This window comes from Neodiprion fabricii, chromosome 1 (genome assembly GCF_021155785.1).
Source record: "Neodiprion fabricii isolate iyNeoFabr1 chromosome 1, iyNeoFabr1.1, whole genome shotgun sequence".
Classification (NCBI taxonomy): Eukaryota; Metazoa; Arthropoda; class Insecta; order Hymenoptera; family Diprionidae; genus Neodiprion; species Neodiprion fabricii.
This window is the reverse complement of record NC_060239.1, coordinates 18,101,348-18,119,684: the sequence shown is the minus strand read 5'-3', so window position 1 is coordinate 18,119,684 and position 18,337 is coordinate 18,101,348. Positions and strand designations below refer to the sequence as shown.

At 40.8% G+C, this 18,337-nt stretch overlaps 1 protein-coding gene across 8 annotated transcripts in view; it reads left to right on the top strand.

Annotated features, from left to right (window-relative positions):
- LOC124177821 (two pore potassium channel protein sup-9) overlaps window positions 1-18,337 on the top strand; it is an 854,038-nt gene that overhangs the window by 537,273 nt on the left and 298,428 nt on the right. For all 8 annotated transcript variants that reach the window (XM_046561043.1, XM_046560786.1, XM_046560962.1 and 5 more), the window contains 2 exons: window positions 2,826-2,967; window positions 3,065-3,566. In XM_046561043.1, coding sequence (XP_046416999.1) covers window positions 3,440-3,566 — 127 coding nt within the window. In that variant the 5' untranslated portion in view covers window positions 2,826-2,967; window positions 3,065-3,439. The remainder of the gene's footprint in view (window positions 1-2,825; window positions 2,968-3,064; window positions 3,567-18,337) is intronic.

Below are 18,337 nucleotides of genomic sequence, written 5' to 3'. Positions count from 1 at the left end.
GTTCTGTAACTGTTTAATGCAATAAATTAGAAAAAAAAATATTATAAAATAAATAGTTATGAGTGCAATGATATCAGAATGCATATAACGGATATTTTATTTTGCAAAATTGACTCAAACATTGAGTCAATTATCGGTGTCGAGTATCGATTCAAATCAAAGTCATGGAATAAAACGAACGATTTCAAATTTTGAAGCTAAACTCGATCAACCATCATCATCGACACCAAGGAAGAAAATGATCACTGATCAAATATCCGCAACTTGTGATCGAGCAGGCTTTAGTAGCCGAAATGCTATGCAGATCATAGGAGCAGTCCTCCAAAACCTTGGACATGATGTAGCTCAGTATTCCATCAGCCACCTGACCATCCACAGAAAGCGTATAGAATATAGAGCAAAAATGGCTGCGCAATTGAAAAACAATTTCCACGCAGCGAATTTTCTAGTCCTGCATTGGAACGGAAAATTATTACTGAATATCGACGGCAATCGACAAGTCGATCGATTGCCTGTTGTCATTACGGGGCTTGATACCGAGCAATTGCTCGGTGTTCCTGGCTCTGGATAGAGGGTCAGGGATAAACGCTTCAAAAGCAATCATTGAGTGTCTGAACGAATGGAATCTTATTTCTCGAGTAAAAGCTTTGTGTTTTGACACAACTAACTCAAATACAGGAAAAATTGACGTAATATCGATTGAAATTTGAAAGGACACAACTCAGTCATTGAGGGCAAAGAATGATTTCAATAATTAAAAAAATTCTATCATTGTATGCCAATAATAAAATTATATAAGACATGTTTTTACGGGAGATTTAATTTTCGATTTAAGATTCAAAGGACATAATTTATTTAAAAAAAAATTTTTATGGATTTTATCGCCTCTACTCATTTTACTCATGAAATGAGTATAATATTTTTATCACTAATTTCTTATAGGACTTGAAAATGGAACATGCAATTTACTGGAAGAAAATCTGAATAAAACATTCCTACACTTGGCCTGCCGTCACCACATCGCCGACATTATTCTTAGAAATGTAGTAGAAACATATTGGAAATGGACATCCGGCCCAAATGTAGCAATTTTTCAGTGCTTTCAAAAAAATGGGATAATTTTGATAAAATTCAGTATAAGACGGTAATGGATGACCAAACCGTGGCTGATATACTGAGAAAGACAAGAGAAAATATTCTAGAATTCATTTTTGAGCAATTTCAGGTAGTAATAGTAATAACAATTACTATTCATCTTCTAAACTATATTTTTATTTATAATCACAATATATGGTTTTTTAACTCGTGGCAATTTCGTGCTGCTTTTCTTTACAGATTTCTCATCCTCGGAATGATTATCGAGAATTCTTAGAATTGTCATGCGTCTTCTTGGGTTCGAAACCACCTCAAGATATCAAGTTCAAAAAACCTGGCGCCAATCATCATGCTAGATGGCTCGCGAAGGCCATTTATTGCTAAAAAATATTGCTTTTCAGAGATTAATTTTTTTTTAAATTCGAAGAACTCTCGCGATGTTGAAAGTTTGCGTCACATATGCATTTTCATCGTTAATTTCTACGTGAAAATATGGTTTTCTGCCCCTGATGCGAATAAAGCTCTTAACCACGATTTGCAATTGATGCAAAATTTAATCAAGTTTCAAACGATTAATTCTGATGTTTCGGCAGCAGCTCTAAAAAAAATCAAGGAGTATCTATGGTATCTAAATGAAGAGTTGGCAGCATTAGGGTTTTTCGATTCAACGGTTCCTATAGATGTGAAACAAAAGATGTTAATAGCCTTAAGGACACGTGAGAGTGCATCAAAGAATCAAAAGCGCATTGCCCTGAGTGATAGCGAGTGTCAAACACTGCCTGAAATTGACATAAGTCATTCCATCACTCAAAAGTCGAGGTACTTATTTTCACAATGTGAATTGCCCCATGATTTCCTGGATGAGCCTATCAAACAATGGGAATCTACCGAAAGCTTTCAAACGTGCTTAAGAGTTTTCTCACAAATGAAAGTGGTAAATGATTCAGCTGAAGATGGACTAGCCCCTAGCGAGGAATATAATAATTTGTTGACTAAAAATGAGGAACAAAAACAATATTTTTTCCAAATAGTTCAAGACCATAGAAAAAATACCCCAATTGCAATAAGTCTAATTTTTTTCAGCCAAAAATGACTATCGTAACAGCGTATCAATGAATGTATTCATTGAAGATTATTGACGATAACAAAAAATTCATTTTTACGGAGATTCTTGTATTTTTTTTTTGTTTTATGCATTTATCGATGTATATATCGACCGATAATGGATGCCGCGATCATCAAGATCGTTTTTTCTAGTATATTCAGTATTTATACATAAGTTGGGAATATATTCATCATTTTAGGACAAGAAAAATGTTTGTTCCATCCATGCAAATTGATTATTTACGTATTAACGAAATAAAAAAAGACAAAAGTCCGATGAGACATCTCTAAAGCTTGAAGGACCGGCCCCTCCTTTCGCAAGGATTATTTTTTGATGTCCAAGTATAGTGTAAGATTGTGTAAAGCAAACAAAAAAATTATCGATTTATTTTGAAACAGTCTAATATACACCTAATTAGCTTTCGCCTTCTGTATTTCTACTATTCAACCATCTAAAATTTCTTACTTTGCTGTTCTATTGAAGAAAGTATTATTTCTATTGTTACTGTTGACATTAACTTCTGGCGTAAATTATTTCATCAATTACCTAACAACTTCACAATTCCTATAAGTAGATTTTTGTAATTATTATAATATTGTTTGAAATGTATGTTAAATTGTTTCAGCCGCTACAAAGCCAAAGCTGACCTGTATTAACAGAAGGAATGGAGAAGACATGGCTGTGGGAGCAGCGAAGGCACTGCTATATTACTCTGCTCAATCTTTTGCCATTCTCAGAAGAGGATCAATGGAGCTCGTGGACTGCAGGTGAAATTTTCCTATGATCAAAATGTGTATAATTTTGCTTTAGGTTCAATCGTAGAAATTGAAAATTCGAATGACAGCTTGCCTGATCACGTTTCAGATGAAACGGGGTCGTTATTTCAAAGTTTTTGTAGTAAAAACATTTCGAAAATCAACCATCAGAGAAGACTGTAACATCAGATATCAAATCTCGGTGGGTTAATACGACCAAACTAGAGAACTAGCGTGTAGAAGTCAGAAAAGAGACATAGTTAGAGAGAAACGAGAACGGAAAAAGGAAGAAGGAGCCGAAGTGCAGGAAATACGGGCAGGCATTGTGAGGGCGGTTCGTGCGATTATCGAACGGTTCTTACATGAAGATTATCTTGGAAACGTACAGCATGGGCCCGGCACCCTACAGTTAACTCCCTTGAGCGATGCAAGTAGTTAGGGCTAAGGCCTTGGCCGTACTGGTGAGCATGTGGCTCACTAGAGAATGAAGAAGCAAAACGTCCGGACCTTATCGTTGATCGTCTGCACGTTCACCTACCTCCTTATTGGCGCCGCAGTCTTCGACGCCCTAGAATCCGAAACCGAAAAGCGACGCTGGGAAGCTTTGGATGGTAAGTTTATAGCAAATTACCTTCATTCTGTGACCGCTATTATTGGATAACCGTGTCGATTTAAGAGAAAGCTGCTGGTTTAGTACTTGCATAGCTATCTATTTCATTTTTATACTGTTATGGCTCTTCTATTTCGCATATACACCTAGTAATTGCTATTTTATGTAATGCCATTCTAACCTACCTCGTTATATCCATTCACTGTTCTGTCCAACTCTACTATCTACGTACTATATATTTCAACCTCGCAAAACTGGATAAGTGGTAGCAAAGATATTCGGAAATTATCATAGCCAATTTTAATCTGTATTCACACAGCATCTCGGAAACCGATAAACAAATCTTTCTAGCGCCCCCGTTCCCATAATAGTATAGCCATGAGAGTTCTGGATACAGATTCTTACTACTGACACTTACCGACATCTTACCCAGACTCAAGCCCTTCACGACAATGACGTTACCGTGTTCAGACCCTGTTGTACCGACCCAAAGGTCAAAATCGCGCTACCTTGCAAACAATTTAATTTACCGAAGGCCAAAACCACGCTGTCTTATCAACAATTTCATTAATCAACGATAAAAATCACGCTGCCTCACAAATAATTTCGCTGTCATTTCCCCTACCGACGGCCCTGGTATAGCCGAAACACAAACCCTTCTGTTCCCTGTGCGATCATTGTATTGACTTCAAGAATGTTCTGGTTAACCTTTAGCGGCTTTCGGTGCATTATCAATCACCCTACATTCCACAATAAATCGTTCCAAGAATTGTTTTCGTAAAACCGGATGCTGGTGTCTTATAAATTACGTGACATTCTTTCCCATAACTTATAATTCCAAGAGCTGCTTGTGAGTCCAAATTCCAATGTGATGCTAACCATATAATACTCCACAGTTAGTAGTTCCAAGAATTGTTTTCGTTAACCTGGATGCCTGTGGGATATCAACCACTCCACATTCTTTTCCCACGATAACAATCACGTGACATTCTTTTCCCTCAAAAAGTTTCAAATGCATGTGGTGTGGACGTTGTGAAAGTCAGAACTAAAAATTTCATCGTCTGTCTGAGGCTGTTCTTCCTGCACGTCAAGAGTACTTCCTAACAACATGAATTGAAGAAGCGGCTAGAATTGTTCATCAAGAATATTGACGAAGTGAAACATCAGCTGCAAATCAAATCTGTATTGAATCAACTCACAAGAAAATTTAACCAAATACGTATTAACAGAAAGAATCATAAATTTCTCGAAATTGAACGAGGTGGCATGGCTGGAGACATTTCTTCGTTTGAAAAAGCTTGCGGACCTTGAAACCTACTTTGACTACCGAGTGAGCGGAATTCGTCGAGTTAATACGAGATTTGCGGATGAAATAGTTATGGATTCGACTGACGAAAGCCCTCTAAGAAAAAGATTAAGATCTGTTTCAGAAGATGATGACAGCTGGTAACGAGACTTGATTACGTCTGCGCTGTCTGTGTGGACCATACAATCAACTTGAATTCGTTCACGTGTAATTTGAGTGTCACATACAAATTTTGCATCGTACAATGTACTTAACAATAACACTGTTGAATATAGACTAAAAAGATTGAAATCATATATAATTGTGAATTAACGCTAAGCCGTCATATCCACTCTTATATCAATATATATCAGTAAATTAGCAACGCGATCGGTGTACAGTGCGATCAACTCATGTTCTACTTTACAAAATGAAAATTCAACTTTAAATTAAATTTTAACTCTTAAAATGTGTTACTCTGAACACCAGTGAACAAAGCTAAAGGTGTCACGTGAACTCTACGATGAGGTTTTAGCGGACTCACAATCAGTCAAGGATAGAGTGCAAGGTCAACCAACATCTAAGTTGACGTACGGTTAAAGCCTCGGGACCTCCGGAGTCGGGTTACTATCGCTCTTGGAATGCAAAACATAATTTCGTTCGAGTATAGCTTGGTCAAAGATGGGAAGCACAGTTGAGCTTGGTGTTACAGAGTTCTATAAACTATTCCAACATACGTAATAGAGTTCGTCGCTGAGGCACATTGGAGACTATGGATCCATATATATGGCATGTTTAAGTGTGTATAATACACGACCGTCGTTAATTTTTTAATTCACCAAAAACATGTTCGAATTCACTTCTCTAGCATTTTTTCTCGCTAATAATTAATATGACTTCTTCATCTAATATTACGAACGGCCGGGTCCGTTCTGATTAGGCTAAAATAAGTCGTGTATTATACACACTTAAACATGCCATATATGTATTGTAACGTGGCATTTTTTTGATGCCCGTTACAAGGTGCTCCCTGAACCCTGGGCGGTAGCAATAGTTAGGGGTTTCAATGATCGGGTCGCGAAGTCGTTTTAAAAGAGCACCCGAACTGGAATCACGCATCCCAGCTTCCGAGAGCGGACACAGTAGCAAATCGTGATCGAGATATTGTAGGCTTTTGTTTTCTTTTTATTTTTTTTTTTCGATTATACCGGCGCCAGGCCAGCGGCCAACTATGACGTCAAGGATAGTTCGGCGTGGCGGAATAGCGACGATCTCGCGGGAAGGATGTCGAGGCTGCGGAGGGAGAGCCAACGCTGATCCCTGCAGCGCAGGAATCCAACGTGGAAGCGATTCCCGCTGGCAGCCGGCGCGCCGCAGCTTCCCCCGCTCACCCCGCCGACACCGGGTTAACGCAGCCTCGAGAAGCCCGGGACACCATAGAGCTGCGCAGAAGACGACATCGCGATCTAGTTTCAAGTTCTGCGCTGTGAAGCGACGACAGCTGCGCGCCAAGTTGCGCAATCTCCGAAATCGATGACGGATCGATTGTTATGCATTCTTGAGAATATGACATCATGAAGGGAATAGCATAGCGAGATCGGCGTTGCGATGGATAGTCAATTCTGAGATCACTCTAGTTCTGGCGATCAATCGAGGTAGTTGGAGCTTAACGAAGCCAAGTTAGATTTGCGGTGCCGTTGGTATTAAGTTTTACTTAGTTGCGAAGGATGATGGAAACAACTAAGAACGACGGGGTGGGAGAATTCGTCAACTGGATGTGAACGGTAAGCGCTGTTAATATTTTCGCGAAAAGAATTTCGAGAGTCAGTTAATAAAGAATTGCGAATTATTCTTTCTCTTGTTTTGTATTATCGCTGTCTTGAAATATATTATTTTATTTTATTTTAATTTTGTCGAATAACGTTTTGATGTTGAGTGTTTCGCTCTCTCTCCCCAAAAATTACCCTTCCCCTTTCCGAGGTACTGAGCTACCGAGTTAATTGCCGAGGTATAGCGCATTAACGATTTCCAGGCGTGTTAATCACGCCAGGCGCCCAACATAATTTCAAGATATTGTTTTAGGTCCAGGTTACATTGCGGGACGCCGAATTATTGTTCACGCGGTAAGTTCTCGGTCATCTTCTCCGAGTGATCGAGGTACGGAAAAATACACGTTACAGTACTGTGACGGAACGCCTCGTCGGCGTGCCGGCACCTGACGGTCAACCCGAGCTCCCAATATTATGCTTACCGATGACAAGCCCAAAACTTGCGACACACTCGGTAAACCCCACCACGTACCAATAAACCAACCAAACCAGGCGATTTACCATGCTCCCTCTTTAAGGGGCACGGCCAATCACTATTCCCAAAATCTGCGAAACTGGACGACTAGCAGGTATAAAAGTCGAGCACAAATGTGGCTCGACATCTATTTATCCATTTATCATCTATCGAATAACATAGGCCGAGTAGATCACTAATTCGTCCGACTCAGGACACATCCGCACGTCTGTTTGGCGGAGCACCACATCTCAACGAGGAACCAGCAGTCGACACAACTCACGATCCCAAGACGTGGACTCGTCACTGCGAGAATCCTCGAACACCACTCTCAATCGAAGGAGGGTATTCAACGTGTTTAACGAATGTCGTCTCTTTTAATAAAAGCTCCTCAGGTACTAGGAAGCCGTATCTGAACTAAGCCCAGCATTGCGTTTGACGTCTAAACTCAGATACGGTGATCGTCGCAGAATCCTCTGACCCATAGGTAGGACCCCTGAACCTATAAAGAGCCTCCTGCACTGCGACAGGATGTCTTGATATGGGCGAAGGCATAATTGCGTAGAATTCCCGTCCTTCTGAGCACCACGCTACCACATAAACAATATTCTGTCTTGCGGTCTGCAAAATAAATCAACGTCAATACCAATTAATAACTTGTCAATGACGATTTCCCATCGTCATACACCGTCCTTCTGACCACCATGCTATCACGTCAATAATATTTTGTCTTGCCGTGTGCAAAACGAATCATTATCAAACCAAAGAAGAAAAACCAATTCCTTCCGACCTCTCAACAATATTTCTTAACATTATAAGAAAATCAAATTCACGACATTCTTTCCCGTCAGAAACCCCACTTCTTGGGGATATAACATAATCAATACTCAAAGATTACCTCTTAGAAAACAAATTTCTCCCCTCACGAGTAAATCGCTCATTGCGATTATTCTGTGTCTTGCTTCACAACCACACAACAAGTTTGACCCTCAACCGTTTATAAGGCCTGTGATGATGGGTTTATTCCACTCGTGCCATTGCACATGAAAGTGATGAAACAACTTCTGAGGCTTTCTCGAAAACCAATTTAAAACGGTCAAACTCTACCAACCTCTTCCGGGAGCTCACCAAAGAATTAACAAGTAATTATTTTCCACCTTCCTTCCGTGTCCAGAGACCGAATCCTGCCGTTCCGATCACGAGACAGGAAATTCCTAAAACTATTACGATATTCGAGTATGTGCGAAACCACCGCGCTACCTTTCGTATTACTTATAAAATCCCCGCGATATTCCGCGGATAAATAAACTCGAATCGTTTCATTGGCGACCGTAAAAAGGACGCGAAACATTTCATTGACGACCGTGACAAAACTCGAATCGTTTCAGTATACATAGTCTCCAATGTGCATCAGTGACGAACTTTATCACGTATACAAATTCACGGCACACGCAACAAACAAATTCGAATATGGTGACGAGAGAAATTAAAGACATTGTAGTCAGGGCGGCTAGGTGGTTGAGTGAAGTAAGTCTCCAGCAAAGCATCCCTAGATACAAGGTTCGATTCCTGGCTCCGTCGTTAATTTTTCAATTCGCCAAAAACATGTTCGAATTCACTTCTGTTCTAATAAACTAGCTAATTTTTTTTATTCTACCAAGGTTCAAACAGGTGGGTTCAAATGATATAAATGATAACAACAACAACATCAATAATGAATAATAAATTTTCTCGGGAACTTGGACAGAATTGATCAGATTCAATTTATCAAAATTTGCTTATTTTACTTAGAGGTTGAACTTTCGCGCACAATATAAACAGTACTAGTCATGGACAACAGAGTCATGTTGACAATACAGATAATGCGACCTCCACACGTACTATCACACTGTGTGAGAGCAGTACAGTCTGTGATTTAAGAGTCACTACGTTTGACATGTGTATTTGTCCATCATCATATTTGTCCATTTTATTTTATTCAAATTAATTTATTGGCACAATGAGTTTATAATTTTATCAAAAAAACAAAAATGTATATATCTGTCTAGTCTTATTTAAACATAATTTTGACTGGATGTTATGGACCAGAGGATTTTAACGACGATTTAACCTCAAAAGTAAATATTTTGCAATTTTGTTTAGTTTATTATTTCTGAATTTGTAACTTACATGTATCATGTCTATTGTTTTATGCAACTTAATTTTAAAGTTTATGTACATCTGTTACAGCTTGCCTGATGAAGTTGGAAAATAAATAAAACCAACGAAACGTTGCAAATTTTGATAAATTGAATCTGATCAATTCTGTCCAAGTTCCCGAGAAAATTTATTATTCATTACATTTAACATGGATGAGAACCAAGATTTGAACATCAATAATAACGAAATAATAACGAAATACGTTTTGTAACGTGGTATTTTTGATGCCCGTTACAAGGGGCTCCTTGAACCCGGGGCGGAACCAAAATTTAGGAATTTTCGAAATTGAGTCGCGAAGGTTTTGCGAAAGAGCGCCAGGACTAGAGTCACGCATCCGAAACTACGAGAGGGACACCTTAGCGAATAGCGTAAGATATTTCAGGTTTTTTTTTTTTTTTTTTTTGAGCTACAACGACATCAGGCAAAAAGTCGGCACGGAATTCGAGGAAATTGCCGAGTAGCGGACTAGCGACAATTGCGAAGGAAGGATGTCGAGGCTGCGGAGGGGGAGCCGACGCAGATCCCCGCACCGCGGGAATCCAAGGTGGACGTGATTCCCGCTGGTGGCCGGCGCGCCGCAGCCTCTCCCCCTTCTCCCCGCCAACAATTGACTAGCGAACTTGCGACGGACCGCCTAGCGACGAGGGAGCACCACGCTCACCGCCAAGATGTCATGGAGCTGCGCGAAGGACGAGATTGCGATCTAGCTTCAAGTTCTGCGCAGCGATGCTATTGAAGGTGCGCGTCGAGTTGCGCAATCGACGAAATCGATGACGGATCGATTATTGCGTATTGTTGTGGGTATGACGTCACTTATGGGATGGCGTATCGAGATCCGTGTTGCGGCGGGTCGTAGGTTTTTGAAAGCACTCTAGTCCTGGCGGTCGTGATAAGTAGTCACGTTTTGGGGAGTTTCGCGAAGTAATGGAGTCGCCCAAAAATCGCGATGGGAATAGAAAGGGGGTTGCAAAGATGTAGAAGGTAAGCGCTGCTTCTATCCCCGCGATTGAATTTCAAGCATAATTACGAAAAGGCTTACCGAGTAACGGATAGCCGTTTTGAATTTGCGTTATAAAAAAGTACTCGAAATTCTTTTGCCGATTCTATTGCTTGATGGCCGTAGCCTGAGTAGGCGTGTTAGAGTAGAGTAAATTTTGAGTTCTTGAGAAAGTTGAGTAGAGTCACGGGTTTTAGTTGAGTCGCTCTCGTTTTCGAAATTAAGTACAGCCGAATTCCGCTGTGCCCAATTGGAGTGCTCGGATTAGCGAATAACGTTTCCGAGGATTTTGAGAAGGTTTGATTTCGGATGTGTTACGATAGCGAATGGTTGAGGTTACGTTTAGTTGCGCCTGCGCTCAGTTCCGTATCCGTTTACTTAAGATGAATTTAATTGAGTTGTGTTACCATGAGATTGTGTTCAGTTAAACTTACATTTAGTGGTGCTTGCGCTTAGTTAAGTTGCCGTTTATTCAAGATAGTGTTTAGTCGAGTTGAGGTGATGTATAGTCGAGATTGCGGTTGCGTTGAGCAGCGGTTGAGACGAGAAGTTCGAGTATTGAGTTTTGGTCGCGTCTGAAATATAGTGGCGTTGCGGATTTGTTTAGTTGAAATAAGCTTTAGGTTAAGTTATGTTGTCACGTTTAGATTTAAGGCAGCTCGCGGTAGCGTCGAAACTCCGAGTCGGGTGAGATTTCGGGTGAGATTGAGGACGCCGTCTGTTTGGTAGCCCGACGGCACACCGTCGAGAAAGTAGTTTTAGTTTCGGTTTCGAGCAATTATCGCTGTGGAGAAGAAATGGCGACTTTCCAAATTGATAATAGCGTATGGAGATTTTGTGATTGTTGAGTGACATTTTAGTTAGGGAGCCGCAAGCTCAGTGGAGTAAGGAATAGTGTAGGTTACGTGTAATTTTCTGATTATTTTTAGAATCGCGACGAGCGACTTTTGGAATTTTTTTTTTTTGTTGTTTTTGTATCACCGCTATTGTGAAATGTAAGATTTTATTTCACTTCTTTTGTTAAGTACCGTGTGGTTTTCGAGTGTCTCTCTCTTTCTCTCCAAAAATTACCCCTCCCCTTTCGCGGTACTGAGCTACCGAGCGTAGTCCCGAGGTATAGCGCATTACTGATTTCGAGACGTGTTGATCACGCCAGGCGCCCAACAAAACTTCGCGATATTGTTTTTAGATCCAGGGTACATCGTGTACGCTAAATTATTTTGCACGCGGTAAGTTCTCGGTCATTTTCTCCGAGTGACCTAGGAGCGGGAAAAATCCACGTCACAGCTTATAGAGATAAAATTTTTCAATAATAATTCGTTTCTAATTATGGTTATTTAACGATTCTATTTCATGATTTTAAAATTCAAAGCGTGAAACAGGATTGCCATCGTTCTTGTACAACATTGAGTTTTGTAGCTTAGGTGCACGACGACATGAATTTTTTTCAATATTCTACTTCACGAACATAAATGTTTGATTTATCATCATATCTTGTGAGAATTTATAAGTTGTCGAACGCCAAGACAGCATGACGTTGGAAAACTTTTGCATCCAGTCGCTCAATAATTTGTACTACTTCTGATATTGAGATATTGTTTAATCTATTGCGGAGATCCTGATCAATGTATAGTCGTCACGACTTTAGATAATTAGGTTCAAGTGATGGAGCTGCATCACCCAGGCGAGGTTCGTCAGCTTCTGTGTTGATAATCATAGCCTGAAATAGAAACTCGGGATTGGATTCATTCGATAAATTTTAGAGGTGGAATATCAAGGAGAGATTCGTTTCACCATGACAAACATCAAAAACTAGAACGAAGTGTTGAAATGAAGGAGAAAATTTATTTGAAGGTTTCAAAATAGCTCAAAATGTTCAATATTTTCTTACCGAAGCAAAGTAAACTAGTACAATGAACTGAATAGATTTCGGAATGTTGAAACCAGTAGCAACGCAACACAACTACTTAGTGTTTTACACTTGGTGTTGGATGCACAATGACCACTTCTCGATTTGTCGATTCCCTCGTCACTTTCTGGTTGCTCCAGTTTAACTGATAGTTAGTATATCCAATAATCAGTACGCTATTTTCCATGATATGTATGTCTGGTTTTAAAAGGTTTACTACAATAAAGAAGCTGAACTTTTGCTATTGAAGCGTGAATTCATGAACCAAGCTGCTGTCATCGTTATCGATTGCTCGAAACAGAATGAATCGTAGAAAACCGGACCGTTGGATATTTGATTGGAATTTGAAGCGATCGTGGAATCCCTGCGAACACTGTAGACTATTGCATGATCTTGCACGATCGCATTGTTGAGTACAGTCCGATTAGTGGCACAGTGAAGAAATTAGTGTGAATGAATTTTGGAATAAGATGTTCAATTATTAATGCGTAATTATAGAAAATACGAATAGGGTTATTTGTTCAATTTAAAATAGGATGATGTATTATTATCATTGCGTATAAGCTGAAAACAGAATGTAATTGCTGATAAATAAAGAAATCTATTTAAAACTACAACCGCTACTTTGAAATGTTCTATTTCACAAACTACCACTTCCACCTAATGAAAAATAGTCATCTTGCAGCGGACATTGGAAACAAAGCAGAGTCGATCGATAGAACAACGATTGATCAATAAAGGGGGCGCTACATGTGACAAAACCTGCGGCAACACTTCTGCCAGTAACACCAACTGTCGCTAAGGCTGGAGGTAACACCGTCTTGCAGTGGATACTGGGCGCATAACAGACCTGATTCTTGAAACAGCGACTGGCGGCGCCATCTATGTTTATGCTCTTATCGGTAACACTTCCGTCAGTAAAATGTCTGCCATCTAACGGAAAATGTTCGAAATGCCTGCTCATCTGACGACAAAAATTCAAAGAATGGTTGCTCATCCGACGACAACAAAACCTCATTATCGCATTGTCTGTCCGTACAATGTAGCAAGCATGCAGGTGGCGTTATTATCTATGATAACGCTTCTGTCGGTAACACTACCGTAAGTTACGCTTACCCCTCGCGGGGTAATATACCAACTGTCAGTAAGGCAGGGATCGAGGCTAACCCTGTCAGTACACCGCCATTGTGTCCCAAAACTTTCGTATTGTATCTATTGAGTATCCCGTTGTTTTGCCACACCACTACTACGTAATCCTGCCTTGCCATCTTATCCGCCATTTCGCCCCTATCATATTGTTGTTTGCACAGATTAGTTCAGGTTTAGTAACACGTTGAGTGCTCCATCATCTTCTCCGCCATTTTACCCTGCCATCTTTTTGTTTGCGTTGGTTACATTCATAGCTATATAAGAATAGACCACGTGACTGGGCTGGGAAGTCGATAGTGGGGTAGAAAGAGCAAATTGTGTAGTGCATTGCTGTCTTCGTCTAGTCGCGCAAGCGCGAAGCACACGTACACTACTGCGAGATATAGAGGATAGAAGTGCGATATGCGGCTTTCTCTTTCTCTTGCGCTATCGCATTTAGCAACGAGCAACCTCCGTACTTCCACGGTTTATTCTTATATGCCTATGTCGGTAACACACTAATATCCCGCAATCTCGTCCGCCATTTTGCAGTTTTGGTTAGGATAGGTTGGGTCAGATAAGCTTAGGTTGGTAACACACTGATTTCAGGCAAGGCGCGTTCTGAAGCCCCCGCTCGGTCAGTAAAACAGCAGAATTCTACCTGTATTGATGAAGCCATATTTGTCGGGCTATAGAGAGTAAAAGGGGGTAGAGGGAACGTCTAGTCACGTGACTGGCTCGAGACGCCAGAGCATTAGGCAAAGTAGCGAGAGAAAACGGCAATTGATAACGAGAGAGAGAAGTGATCGGTCGGCCGAGCGAGCGAGACCGTGGAAGTAAAATATTTGTAAGAGTAAAGTAACGCGAGAATTCATATTACGTCGTATTGTGAAATTATAAGTCAATACTTTGTAGGTCTGTAATAATAAGCCTCCCTCAATTCAAATACATAAAGATTGAAATATTATTTTGTTTAAAACTTCAGAAGTGGGATTACCGCGTTCCTTATAGTTAAAAAATAACCAAAAAAAAAAAAAACGTTTATGAAACGATTCGCGGCGCCTCGTGGTCGCGATTTTGTCGGTGTGATCTCAAAAGATGGCCCATGATTGACAAAGAGGAATTTGAGCAGTTTGCGGCGGAGGAAATTCGGAAAATGACCACGGATCGAACACCGTCATGGAGTCGTGGGAGAGGACAACGAGTGCCAGGTCCACCAGGAACTTGGGCTCTCGACGACGAGATCGCTAGAGCGCAAAATGGCGGCAGAGAAAACGTGACCGTTACCGGTCCTCCTCCGGAATTCGCGCCAAATAATCAGTTATTACGCACGCAGTCGCGTAATGATATCGGTGCGCAAGAGCCTCCATTTCAAAACGTCAATGATGTGCGAGCGGACGATTCGGGTTCGTCGGGACAGCCTCGAGTTCCCCCACCCGGTCAGTCGACGCCGGCAGCGAACGCGTCTCTAGTCAACGCGGTTCGAGATATATTAGCAAATCAAAACAGAGAAGAAGCCATGTGTCATGCAAATATTGCGCAACGATTATATATGTATTTATATGTTTATTCAAACAGAGAATTGAATGATAATTGATAACAACAAATGGTAAGAGGAAGCGTTAACGTTATATTATATTAAATTAGACGTGCGTTACGCCTGAAAGCAGCATTGAGACTGCTCACACGGCCTCTCGCCGGGCTCGGCGACAGTGCATATGAAGTGCATAATCGCGTAATTTGAGCACTGCTGCCGATAAGAAAGCCAAGCGCATAAGGCGGGCTACGCTGCATGATAAATTTTGTACTCATCTGAATGATCACCGGCATGTTCCTACGAGAGGATATAAACTGTTACATTTCATTAGAAATGTTCCAGCTCCATCACATCCCCCGACGAAGACAAAGGCGCGTCTCTGCGGCTTCTGATTTCTCGTAGGATTCTTTCGTGACGTTTAGCCTGTGTCTCAATCCTGCGTTTTAATTTCCGTCGTTCTACTACTTCCAAAGCAGAGGGATTTCTTTGGCAACAATATCCGGCGAACGCCGAAATATAGGTGGGTATATTAAATTTCCACAGCAAGAGTAGAATAGACAAGACGGATATCGTTCCAGAAACGGCAGCTATTGATGGGATCCCTATACCTTTGAAATTAGCCCATGTATTGTTGACCCGAAGGGTCGCTTCGTTATTCGCGAGGACACTCTCAAGGTCTAAAATGGCTTGTCCTTGATCCTTGAGGGTATCCAAGTTAATCACGTGATGCAAAACAATTTCCCGGCCTGTTACAAATTTGTTTAGCGGGGAAATGGTATCTGCATGTATTTCTGTTAATTGAGAAGTCATATGTTCTACGATTAATTTGACTCGCGTTTTCGAAGTTTGAAGTTCGCAGCTCTGATTCGTGGTTATCAGGGATGGCTTGGTGATTTGAATAATAAAAGTCTGTATTGAAGCGCATGTTATGGTTACCTCAATTGGCTTCGAAGGTAAGATTATTTGCGATCCCTGCGTTCTTATGTAAGCAATATCTGTGACGAGAAAACGACTCAGAGTGCATCCTCGTGGTATGGGATCAGTTATTTTCTCACAAAGTTCAATAGTATCGTTGCGATGTCCCACATCGCGGTAATCACCAATGAAATAATCGGTTATCTGTTTCAGTTGAGAAAACGTGACTTCTCTTATAAAATTCTTACGTACTAATTTCAAAGCATATGTTGGGTTAAGCGTTACATAAGTGTGATTTATTCTTACGGGTACCGGGGTATTCTGAATTATCACCCAAGGTTCCTTTTCTAAGTAAGGCACTGTGAGTATATAGATAAGTTTGCCTTTATGTGTGGTTATAGTTAAATCACTTATTTTAATAAACTTCTCGTAATTTTCCTCCTTAATAGGTATTAGTGTCTTTTTGTTATTGGCGTCGAAAGCTTGAAGAGCTGTCATACGCTCCTTTGGAGTAAAAAGGGTGTTATCGATGATACCATGCCTTCCTAATTGCAGTCATTACCAGGTCGATTAGTCGTTGCAGTTCCTTAATTTCAAATAAACTTAGAGTTATAGCTTCCATGTATTCCTGATAAGCAAGCGTTTCGTTACCTTTTATTTTTAATGATTCTAATTGTCCCCATACAGTTTCCAAAGAGTGTTTAAGTTTGAGCTGATTTGTATTCAAGATATTAATTTGGACTTGATTTATGTGCAAGGACTTGGTTACAACAAGATTTAGAGTGTCCGTTACATTTTTTAGTGAGGCTAGATTCCCATTAATTATTTCCAAATCATCCGCGTCAGCAATTCCGTAGATTGATTTTTGGATTGTTCCTAAAAAGTTAGACATTCTTCTTTTCGGTCTGATGTTTGGCGTGAGATAAGATTCCCTTGAGGGATACATTTCATTTGCCAGACCCGTCAGAAGGACATGTTTTCCAAATACCGCCTCAGCTTCGCGCGAGGCTTCGTAAGTAACGTCGCTCGACGCAAGCGCTTTCGGAGTACTTGTTTTGGTTCCGTGCGATTGAGATTCCCTTAATTTAGAGGGGCGGCGCGTCATTTGAAGAATAGGCGCACCCAAGTCTAAAATGACTTCCAAAATATTCTTGTGTGACGAGGCACGGGCAAATTCTGAATTTGAAGCGTCCAGGGCGGACTGGGCGAGGGATCGCTGACCAGGGTTCCAATGGTCCAGATAGGTATCCCGTATCGTCTGGAGGCCTCCGAGTTTGTCGTAAATGTCGAGTAATGGTTTGGTGAACCCACTTGCGTCAATGGATTGGAATATCTTCCATCTTTTCTGGTACATGTATACTTTGCCCACTTCCTCCTGGAGTAAAGTCCCATTGATAACTGAGACATCGAAGTAGGCTAGGGACAGACTGCTACACCTATAACAAAAGAAACTAAGACTCTATTCCGTGGAGATCCAATCGTTACCCTTAACCCGTTTTAGTTTAATTCTAGGGATTGGATCGTTTTCCCCTGGTCCGGTGTCGTATTCGTAGTACGGTTTGGTATTATTCAGATGGGTCTTCCAATAAGACGCTGTGGAATCATCCGCGGTTTTCTTGTAAGTGATATTTCCTTTTTGTTCGTTGATCTCGACGACGACGAATGGTCCATTCCAAATCCTTTCCAAGGCGTTCTGTCGCGTATGGTTCTTGATCATTACTTTATCTCCCACTTGATGTAAAGGAGTTTGTCGTCGTGTTCCTTGGCCACTCGTTTTTGGTTTTTTCTCTCTGGATTTGGTAAGCCAGACCAGAGCTTTCTCGAACCGTTCCTCCCATTTTCGTATCCACAACATTTTCTTACTAATCACGGTTTCCAATCGGTTTTCGCGGAAACCGTCAGGATTGTTGGCTTCGTGACAGAACATGAGGTTGTGAGGCGTTTCACCTGTTGATTGATGAACGGAAGTGTTGTAGGCACGTGCCATTTCTATTAAAACCTTGTCCCAAGTGTGTATTCTCTCTTTGCAGGCAGTTCGAATATAGTCTTTCAAGACACTATGCATTTGTTCTATAGAGCCGTTCGACTGCGGGTGATATGCAGTTGTGGTGATATGTTTGATATTATAGTGTTCGAGAAAGGAATCGGTCAGCTCGTTACAAAACTCCTTTCCCATGTCCGTCAGGATCACTTTGGGGCACCCGAAGTTACCTATCCAGTACTCTGATAGAGCCTTGATAACTTCTGTCGCGGTTTTGTTCGTAAGTGGGGCACATTTAACGAATTTAGTTATTAAATCCTGCATCGTGAGGATATATCGGTGTTTATTCCAAGATTCGACCAGAGGTCTGACGATATCTATTGAAATTTGATCGTTAGGTTTTTCAGCAAAGGTTTCGAAAAGAATGACGGGTGATTTCATTTGTATCCTTACCTTTTTATACATCTGACACGTGGGGCATGCCTGGATAAAGGAATTGATATCATTCTCCATACGTGACCATACGGCCGTTTCTTTT